The sequence below is a fragment of the Mytilus edulis genome, chromosome 11 (genome assembly GCF_963676685.1).
Source record: "Mytilus edulis chromosome 11, xbMytEdul2.2, whole genome shotgun sequence".
NCBI classification, from domain to species: Eukaryota; Metazoa; Mollusca; class Bivalvia; order Mytilida; family Mytilidae; genus Mytilus; species Mytilus edulis.
The window spans coordinates 32198825-32209521 of record NC_092354.1 but is presented as its reverse complement, the minus strand read 5'-3'; the positions used below and the strand labels follow the sequence as shown (position 1 = coordinate 32209521).

General features: G+C 33.0%; 2 protein-coding genes across 2 annotated transcripts; one reads left to right on the top strand and one right to left on the bottom strand.

Annotated features, from left to right (window-relative positions):
• The first annotated feature begins 256 nt into the window (after nt 1-256).
• On the top strand, nt 257-2687 carry LOC139495487 (uncharacterized). The gene is made up of 3 exons (XM_071283763.1): nt 257-523; nt 1116-1381; nt 1625-2687. The coding sequence occupies exons 1-3, from the start codon at nt 341-343 to the stop codon at nt 2685-2687; spliced, it is 1512 nt and encodes a 503-aa protein (XP_071139864.1). The 5' UTR covers nt 257-340.
• On the bottom strand, nt 966-4765 carry LOC139494187 (uncharacterized). Its single transcript, XM_071282363.1, has 3 exons — nt 4594-4765; nt 4153-4235; nt 966-3953 (listed from the first exon to the last, which is right to left on the bottom strand). The coding sequence occupies exons 1-3, from the start codon at nt 4763-4765 to the stop codon at nt 2748-2750; spliced, it is 1461 nt and encodes a 486-aa protein (XP_071138464.1). The 3' UTR covers nt 966-2747.
• Nucleotides 4766-10697: the final 5932 nt, after the last annotated feature.

The window sequence follows — 10697 nt, the reverse complement described above, 5'->3', positions numbered from 1 at the left end:
ATGCGAATAACATGAAATATATTTACGCATGAGAACCATGCCTTAAACACTACACATGATTATCATGCGTAATCCTGATATATCTATGTAGTTTTTTTTATTTATTTGTGATTTCTGTTTTTTTCATATTGTTAATTATTTGGCATCTTCTAGTTTCATTTGATATTCAAATTCTAGTTTCATTTGATGTTCAAATATATTGTGCAATTAATAAATACATTGATTTTTGTGCAAAATCATTTTAAAACTATAGACGGTTCTTAAAAGTTATTCATGTATGCATTGACCCAGAGTTCAATTTTCGAAAATGAGGCTAAGCTAGGCACCGGTATTATCAATAATGGCTTCTCCAGCAGCATCAACAAGTAAACAAAGAGATGAATACTGTTGTGTGCCATTTTGTAATGGCAATGCCAGAACTAATAAAGAGTTGAGTTTTCATCATATACCATCAGAAAAGAAAATGCTAACAAGAAAACAGTGGATTGTTGCAATCCGTAGAGATGAAGGTGAATTTTTCAAGGTAAATACTAGAAACACGTGCATTTGTTTACACTTTTCATAGAAGCCGATAATGTTGTTTTATATGTAATACCTGTCCCAATTTTCAATAATTAGTTTCAGACAGACTATAAGATTATGTTCAACAATATTTTTCTTTAACAATACTTTTATTTTAGCCGTAAAACATCTGTTTAAGTGTTACATGTCAAACTGTTACCACATGTTGATAGCGATTTTCCTTCATCCGCATATCTGTAGATATGTGTAATTAATTTATCCCATGTTGTTTTTATCACTGTGTGTATGAGACTGTTATAAATATAATATGCATTTTGAACTTCAAACACGTCTGTCGTCATGGTCATAGAGAATGAAAATAATGTGATGTATTCCTAAACAACACCGACAATTTCATTCTCAACATTCTTTTAAAATTATAATTTACCTATAAACACATTTGTAAATTGCAAATACTTTTATTTAATAATAAAAAGAATAAACTTCTTATTTTTTCATAAATATGTTACTGGTCTACATTATAAATATGATAACTTAAGAACAATGTTATATAAATACAAGAACGAAACCTATTAATTTGTATTTGTTTTCAGATTGGAGGAAATACAGTGGTTTGTTCCAAACATTTCAAGAAGGAAGATTACCGCTGGACTCCTAACAGAAAATGTCTCAAACCAGAAGCTGTTCCATCTGTCTTTGATTGGAAATTAAATGAAAGCAGCAGAAAGGCCCCCACATCAAGACAGTCCCTTTTCAAAAAGATGAAAGTTGACGATCGTGAAGATGAAGATGAAATGGTTGTAGAGGATAGTGTCTGTGAAGTTCACAATTCGCAAAGTGTTGATCATGAAAATGACATGTAAGTTTAGTTATCAGAATGTATTAATTCAAAATAAAAAAATATTAAATGTACAAACCCAAATTTAAACTAAACTTGCATGTTTTTTTTATGTATATAATTATTTTCAAAATAATTGAAAAGAAAACATAAAAATATTTTATAAAATCAAAAGGAAACACAGTGTTCTTGAAAAACAACTTCCCCCTTTTTAATGTTAAGGAGATTATACCATTACTTAATACATTTATTTTATATTGACAGGAGTTGTGATTCTAACATTCATGCTGACTGTCTTGAGAAAATTGAGAAACTGGAACATGTGGTACAGCAAAAGGACTCTGAACTTAAAGACAAGACCTATGAGCTCGCAAGTTTAAACCAGAAATTACAAATGGAACGGTTCGGAGTAACAAGATTTTCTTACGACCATGAAATGATAGAGTTTTATACTGGATTTCCAACTTTTGATTTATTTTTAATTTTCTATTCTGCTATCAAGCCTACTGCAACAAGAATGAAAACTGTGTATTATAAGTCTTCTGAGGAACCCAGCAATAGAGGACGTCCAAAGTCAATGGATCCTATTGATGAACTGTTTATGTTTTTATGTAGGTTAAGGTGTGGTTTTCTGACTGAGGACTTGTCAGTAAGATTTAACATTCATGCATCAACAGTAAGCAGAAAAATAATAACTTGGACAAATTATTTATATTTCATATTGGGTGGCATTAATATCTGGCCTAGTAGGGGTAAAATAATGGAGCATATGCCACAGGACTTCAAACTTCTGTACCCTAACACGCGTGTGATAATAGACTGTACCGAAATTTTTACAGAAAGACCTTCTTCTTTAGCCTTGGCGTCAAAAACCTTTTCATCATACAAAAGTCACAACACCTGGAAAGGACTGGTCGGAATATCGCCACATGGTGCTATCACTTTCATTTCTGCATTATATTCTGGATGTATGTCTGACATAGAAATTACCAAGCATAGTGGACTTATTGACTTATTAGAACCAGGAGACCAAATAATGGCGGATAAAGGGTTTATTTTAAATAAATTACTTAAAGATACAGGTGTGTCAATAGCTACGCCACACTTCCTTTGCAGTGATGGACAGTTTACACCGTCACAAATTGAGGACAATCAAAAAATTGCATCCTTAAGAATACATGTTGAGCGGCATATAAAGCGGGCTAAAGAATATAGACTTTTACAGTATACAGTCCCACTTTCATTAGCTGGATCTGTGAATCAGTTATGGACTGTTGCTAATCTATTGACTCTGTTCAGAAGACCATTAATTAAGCAAAAAAACTAAATCATCACTAATTAAAAGTTGGCATAGTGTTTCATTTATACATGCATACATTGACATAATTTAGTTCAAAAAATAAGTGTTGAAAAACAAATCAAGTTTGTCTTTTGTAGCTTCCCAAAATTCACTATCAAAATAAACTGTTTCCAAATGTGAATCATTTTCAAGCCAAACAAAAAAGTCACACCAGTCTAATCCTGTCACGGCCATTTGCATTTGTATTTGATAATGATAGTTATCATTTTTTTTCAATTTTAGCTCCCCGTCGATTAAATGAAGACATTTGACGCTTGATAATTGGTCAGTGTTTGGACACTTTATTTCCAACAAACCATGTGGTTGATTTCTATCAGGTGCATATACTTTTCTGTCTGGGGTAGCTGCAAGCCAGTGACACCAGGGATTTACAATCACACCACATGGATATAAGTTGACATTGTCATTCATCACCTTGCTATAGGCTTGTGCTGCAGTAACCTCACATTCTATACCACGTTTCATAGCTGCTGTCTGAACATGTCTAGTTGACTGCAAGCGTTCAGCAAGTTTAGCCCCATCAGCTCTTCTCTTGGCTATTTCTCCTGCATGTGATGCTGTGATACGATCACGTCTAATTTTATGCCATTTAGGATCATTCGATTGAAGACGTGTTCCTTCCTCAATCTCTTTACTTTCCAGCAGTGTAACCTTCAAGGAGTCATACTTTTTTAACTGGTCTTTCATGAGAACAGTTTCAAAATTGTTAATCATGACATTTTTCAATGGTAATTCTGGAAATGAATTATTATCCATTAAGTTGAGGAGGTAGTCACTTGCCATTTTTTGTTGATAACTGAGAATGCTTCCTTTAGGGAATTTACCAAATTCAGTTTGAACTAGTTCTGTCCTGTGTTCTGTCACCACAGTGTCAAACAAAATGTCCATATCTTTAACCTGGACCAATAAGTCATTGACATTGATAGCTTCGTTCCCAGGAATAGGATTATATAGGGTAGACTTTATTCCCTTTGTAGCTCGTTGGGGATCCTCACGGTCATAACCCTGCACAACGATGTTATCAGCCTTTTCACCATGTAATTTCTGGCCTCGTGGAACATGCCACGTCTGTGGTAAAGATGTTTTAGCAATATCTGTTGGAATTAACTTCATTTTCAGGGATTTGTAGTGTGCAAGTTGGTAAAGAAGGGCTGACACATGTCCACAGTAACCACTTTGTCCAATTGTACATGTACAGAATGAATATTCAATCTGCACTCCATTTAGCATGATCTGTGAAAGAATTTGAGATGTATTAGTTTGATATTTTGTTACTAATTTTATTATATTCATATGCATGTATTGTTTAATATGTAAAGTTCTTTATTATTGTATGAAATTGTTTATTTGCAAAATATTTTTTTAGGAGGATATAAAGTTAATATTTATATTCTATGTTTAGTACAACAAGTGAAATACAATGTATGCCTACCTTGACATCATGTGGAGACTCGTTTTTTCTTTGAGATCTGAAACATTTTCCTTTGACCAAACACCCAGTATCATCAGGATGCACTGTAAAAAAATACATCTTTTTTATACTAAACACCTATAAAATTTAACATATAAAACTATGTAAACAAGTTTAATTATCTGTTACTTATAATAATATACTTTCTGTCAAAGAGGGTTCATGCATGATTGCTACCCTTCACTTATTCAGCTGATTTATACGTGATTATCAGGATCAAGATACGGAGTTAATTATCTAAATAAATCAGCAGTCTGCAGACTAACACAATAAGAATATGAATAATGATTTCTACTGCACAAATAATGGTCAAAAGTTATAATTTGCTGGTAAAATAATGGTTTGTGTAAAGACAATATTTCTCACGTGCACCTCGTAAACAAACATAACAAGTGACCTTACCTGACACAGAATGTACGTATTCCTCGCTGTAGTATTTGAATCCTTTTGTCATTTGTTCTTTTCCTGAACTCTGGCTGTGTTTTCTTATAAATTCTTCCACAAAAGCAAATGATATATCTGGTAAATGTGAAAGATCTTTTGATGAGGTACCGTTTGTTGTTGATGCTGCCATATTGTTTACAAATAATTGCCTAGCTTAGCCTCGATTTCGAATTTATATGAATATTCATTACAATCTTATTAAGAACGGTCTATGTGGTGACCTGTGATGTTGGCATATCAAAACAATATAATCTTCATTTGATTTATTAGCTTTTTCTATTTTCTTAATCTCCTTTTCTTCATAAAATGTCCACTTTGCAGAGTCTATAGCTAGAAAAGCTTTCTGGAAGGATTTCCAAAAGTCCATTTTACTAGCATGGCATGTCTTAAACAGACTTTGTCTGTTTGTCAAAGCTCTCTGAAAGGGAAATAAATTTATTTTAGTCTATACCAAAGTTATGTAGGTATTTTTATTTTATATGTTAAGAAAAGCCCTAATTAAACCATGCATACATATTTCAATTGAAATTTAGAGGTTTAGCAATATGATTATTTTTTTTCTTTATCTTCAGACTTCTATATATGTTCATAGTATTGATTGTAATAAATGAATGTTTTTAAATGGTTGTTTATGTAGGTCCAGTAATGGAGCCTAAGAGGTTGTTAAAGATGAAGTTTATTTGTAATAATACCAGTTAATGTTGATATAGTTTATCTTCAATTGTAATTTTAGAAATAAGGCACTAGTTAAGTAATGGTTCAACATACCAGAGCAATTGTGAGCCTCTTGTTTTTTTGCATGATGTTGGCTCCAACACCACCCATTTTGAAACTTGCGAACAGGTAGTCCTGGAGGACATCTAGAGACATCTGTTCTACGCCTTTGTCTGTGGTAATGAGCTAAACAAAAATATATAGCTTATACCTGCTAACACATATATTCATAAATTTACTCAGTACTAGATGACACAATTAATTATTGTTTTACACCTTTTCTCATTCAGCTATTTCTGCCATCATTAAGTGGAAATTTATATTTTTTTCATTTATATGATTTCTGTCAACTATCCTACAAAGAAGTGCACCTGATGTATAAGTATAGCATGTAAGTTTTCAAAAGGTTAGAATGAGAGCTTACATCAATGTCACTAAATCTAAATCATAAAATAGTTCTCCATTTTTAGGTATTACCAAACTCCTGGACTACAAATAATTTTGCTAGTTTCATTTTCATCAAAATGCAAAATATCAACTTAAACCCTTTGACAAAAATATCAAAATTAAAAAAAAAAATGAACCACACTTTATCGAAATAAAAAAATCATTGGATATATAGCAGTTTAAAAATACCCGTTTTTATCATTGACTGGCTTAATATTTCCTCAACAATAGTATGCGATTAATACCACAGCTCCTCATTTGTTTATATACTATGTTAATGGTACTTTTTGAAAATTGTAAGGGTAATTCTGTATTAGAAATGTTCAGCCATTAATACTAGAATCCTCAATTTGCATACATGTTTGCAGGGTATATAAATATTAAAAATAAAAATAAGTGTATCACTAATGATTTATTTTTTTTAACACAAACCTTTATCCTTATTTGATATCTCCAATTAGTGAATAAGTGAGAGGCATAGCTGTAGCATCTCATTATGTGGGTTGTTTCAGTTGAAATGCTATTTGATTAATGCATGCGGGTTGCCCTATGCTAAACTAAAATTAAAAAAATGGTAAGTATTAATATAAGGCAAACAAAACAATCAGAGTGCTTATGAGCTCTAAAGGTTAAGCTAATATAATTTTATTTACCAATTAAGGTGCACAAAATTTGAGCCATATATATATATTTATCACATATTTGTAACAAATAAGTTAGGTTTTGCAAATACAATACAGTAATCTCTTAATTTTGCCCTGGTGACGTCATTGCGTCGTTAAGATAGATGGGGTGTCTAAATCATAATTCATAGATTTTTTTTTATGATTTGCCAAAATGAAGTTTATATAATGCTTTTAAAGAAAAATAATAAAAAGAATGGGTCACAGGGCTTTATTTTCATGCTACAGGTTGTTCAAAATTAACAGATTTTGTATATATTATACATGGAGAACCCAATTTTCTGCCATATTATAAAAGAAAACTGCACCATAGAATTTTGAGATAAAATATGAGAAGATAGCTTTAACCTTATGCTTTCAGATAAGAAAAAGAAAAAATAGGTCACCGGACCCGTTTTTTTTTTTTGCTACATAATAATAAAAGTAGCGAAATTCCCAACACATTCTATTCCAAAAGTACCTTTATGGCCATTGTTATATCAATGTTCGTTTCTGTGTGTGTTACATTTTAACGTTGCGTCGTTTGTTTTCACTTATTTTTTAGTGTAAATTCACATTGCGATAAGACGTGTCACGGTACTTGTCTATCCCAAATTCATGTATTTGGTTTTGATGTTATATTAGTTATTCTCGTGGGATTTCGTCTGGTGCTTGGTCCGTTTCTGTGTGTGTTACATTTTAGTATTGTGTCGTTGTTCTCTTATATTTAATGCGTTTCCCTCGGTTTTAGTTTGCTACCCCGATTTTGTTTTTTGTCCATGGATTTATGTTTTTGAACAACGGTATACTACTGTTGCCTTTCTTTATCTGACCTTGCATTTGAGTTGCCTCCCCTAAGGTTGCAAAGTTTGAAAAATTGAATCACAAAGTTTTAAAAAAACAAATAACAATTAATATGATAAAACATCTCATTTTCTATATGGAAATGCAAATTCTTACACATGAATCACCTATTACTCTTAAAAATTTCACATTCTATCAAAGATCTATCTATGTTTTCTGGTGTTTCAAAATCAAAGATGGAGGAAGACACCCTATCTATCTTAATGACTTTTTAATTGCTTTTGTGATTAAAAAAAAAGAAAGATTTACATGTTATTTTTAACTAAATTGTATAATAAATGAACGTTAAGTCTTTTTTCTCTTTTCTGAAAAACTTAAATATGTGATCAATAGATTATATAACATGTCTTTTCCATATTGGTCCTGGTATTATCTACCCATATATCGGCACATGGCTTAAGCCTGGAGGCCCATATTGGAGTCTCGGAATGTTACCAGGGTCAATATGGAAACATTATTTATAATCTATACATATACAATCAAATAAATTACAAAGTAAATCACAGTAAATGATTAAAGTATATTTAAACTAAACAATGAATACACATTCACACAAAGTGACATGATAATAAACCAAGTTATTGACAAACAAATATTTCTTGACTACAACAGTAAACTGTAACCTGGAGAACTTACAGAAGGGTAGGGGAGACGACGTATTTCATATTCAAGTTTTTATGGATTATTTACAAATAAAAATCAACAGAAAGATATATACATGTAGCTCCCTCTGATTTAACAGTACCATGGTGGCACACTGACTATTCAGTCATGACATCATTTTTTATTAGTTTTACTTAAAATTACCTGGAATATCTGGTATGTATTTCTTTTGTCTTGGTACTTTTGGCAGTTGTGAAACTGTAACAATGTTTGCTGGTCTGTAAAATATATTAAAAAAATAAATATATATTATCTTCATGTGCATACAGTCCAATATTTAAAAAACACTGTTCGTGAACATGAAAACTTTTTTTAAGTTGTCAAAGCTTATTATCTTGGAGCCTCGTGGACATAAGAGGGGTAATTTCCGCCTCTTATAAACAGATAAAAGGGACAAACATCTGTTTTCTACCCCCCTACCCCCCCCCCCCCCCCCCCCCCCCCCCCCCAGTATGCCTTAAAAATCAAGAGTTTGCTTCATAATACAAAGTGGGTGTCCTTTGTTTTGAAGGAGACATTATACACTGTATTTGATATTTTTGTTGATCTGTTATTTATTCTTTTGGTGCTTAACCTAACTTAGTTGTTCCCACATTCAAAGCAGACTTTTTATTAGCGTTCTTGGGGCAACTAACGGCAATATTCACAGAGCATTGTCTGTTTTTTTTTTTCATCAGCAACAGCCAACCTTGCCAGGGGAATCATTGTGTCCCAGTTCTGCCAACTTTTCAGGAAGTGAATGTTTGATTTTTTTGCTAAATTGTAAAGATCAAAAAGAAAAAACAAAAGATCAAAGGAAAATGCCGCCAAATAAGCATGAACATGTGTGAGTCTCGCGCTAAAGACTTGACAGCTCTGCTGTCCTGGACACTATTATTTTTTTCCGCGGCTTTTCCTGTCGTATTTAGCATTTTTGGGGGATGCATTTTCAGCCTCGTTACTCCCTTCATCTACCGTTTTTCGTTGAAAGTTCCTGGGGTTCCCGTACTAAAATATTAAGAAATTCGTGCTCAAGAGCTGTGCAACAAGACAGGTCAATACCAATCAATACATCATACCCCCAAATACCGTTAATTGGAAATCTCGGCACGATAAGCAATGTACAATACCCCAAGCCATGGTATGATAAATCGATATTTAACGTACGAGAATTGCAATCAACACATGATACCAGGCCACCCAGACATGCCAGAGTTATTTGTTCTATTTTTAAAATATGTACCACAGGACCTGTACAAACCAGTTCAAATTCTTAGAGTCCCGGATGACTAAATTGAATCGAAATGGCTAACATAGAATAGTGATAAAGGGATTTTTCACTTTTCATTTTGGAAACGTCAAGAATATTTTGTTACTAGTCCGTCGGGCATATCGGATTACACATTTTAATTGCCCGAGGCGTAAATGATCTAGTCCCGGGCGTCGGGCTAGTGGATTTTTTAACCCCTGCGACGATACATCCATTTAAAATCATATCAGGATACTTTACAGCATTATGTTTCTTTCGTGAATCGTTGGAGCAACCCTCCGCTATGCAGTGAAAATTCACCATGCTTCTTTTCGAAGCTTTACCGCTCAAAAACTATCAATAATTTTACATGACGTACATTTTATACATGTGTTTTGACACAAAACATGCCCATAATAACGCAAAATCTCGCAGTAAACGTTATCACTAGGGCGAGACTAATGGTAACCTCAAATACGGAACAGATAATCTGAATCTTACGTATTCAAGGCAAATCACAGAGCACTGTCAGATTCATTGAATGAAGAAAACTAGAGGCTCTAATGAGCCTGTGTCGCTCACCTTGGTCTATGTGAATATTAAACAAAGGACGCAGATGGATTCATACAAAATTGTGTTTTGGTGATGGTGATGTGTTTGTACATCTTACTTTACTGAACATTCTTGCTGCTTACAAAAACCAAAGGGTGACTGGGGTATAGAAGTATGGTCACTTGGTCTTCTCCCGACCGGCATTAAAACGCTTGCTGAAGTGGGGCTTCCGTTTGGCTGTGCGGGATGTATCAAGTTCGCAGTCACGTCCGGTCAGACTGGTTTCAAACATCTTATCATGAATAATAAATTTATTACAACTTTTAACATGTTTCTGAATGTGATATTTTAAAAAGAGTATGGAATGAGGAACTAGAAGCTCTCAAGAGCCTATGTCGCTCACCTGTTAATGTGTTTACAGATGTTGGCCATCTTCGTTGGTAGGCGGGGTCATTAAACACTTTTTTTTAAAAAGATACCCTAGTATTATGATTGTGGCCAAGTTTGGTTAAATTTGGCCAAGTAGTTTTAGAAATGATTTTTATACAAGTTACAAAAATGACGAAAAGTTGTTCAATATTGACTATAAAGGGCAATAACTCCTTAAGGGGTCCTCTTACAATTTTGATTATGCTGACTTATTTGTAGATCTTACTTTGCTGAACATTATTGCTGTTTACAGTTTATCTCTATCTATAATAGTATTCAAGATAATAACCAAAAACTGCAAAATTTCCTTAAAATCACCAGTTTTAGGGCAGCAATCCGACAACAGGTTGTCCGATTCAATTGAAAATTTGTGAGGGGATATATCTTATTCTGATGGACATTAGAATCTTGAAAGATTTGCCCTAAATGTCTTAGTTTAAAAGATATAAAGCAAAAACTGCATTTTACCACTATGTTCTAATTTTAGCCATGTCGGCCATTTT

What these genes read in the sequence shown, in the direction of transcription:
- LOC139495487 (XM_071283763.1), top strand. Translation starts at nt 341, where the DNA reads ATGGCTTCTCCAGCAGCATCAACAAGTAAACAAAGAGATGAATACTGT. An exon ending in ATGAAGGTGAATTTTTCAAG is followed by an intron (nt 524 to 1,115) that starts GTAAATACTAGA and finishes ATTTGTTTTCAG; the next exon opens with ATTGGAGGAAATACAGTGGT. An exon ending in GTTGATCATGAAAATGACAT is followed by an intron (nt 1,382 to 1,624) that starts GTAAGTTTAGTT and finishes TTATATTGACAG; the next exon opens with GAGTTGTGATTCTAACATTC.
- LOC139494187 (XM_071282363.1), bottom strand. Translation starts at nt 4,765, where the DNA reads ATGGCAGCATCAACAACAAACGGTACCTCATCAAAAGATCTTTCACAT. An exon ending in ATACGTACATTCTGTGTCAG is followed by an intron (nt 4,236 to 4,593) that starts GTAAGGTCACTT and finishes ATTTTTTTACAG; the next exon opens with TGCATCCTGATGATACTGGG. An exon ending in AGTCTCCACATGATGTCAAG is followed by an intron (nt 3,954 to 4,152) that starts GTAGGCATACAT and finishes ATTCTTTCACAG; the next exon opens with ATCATGCTAAATGGAGTGCA.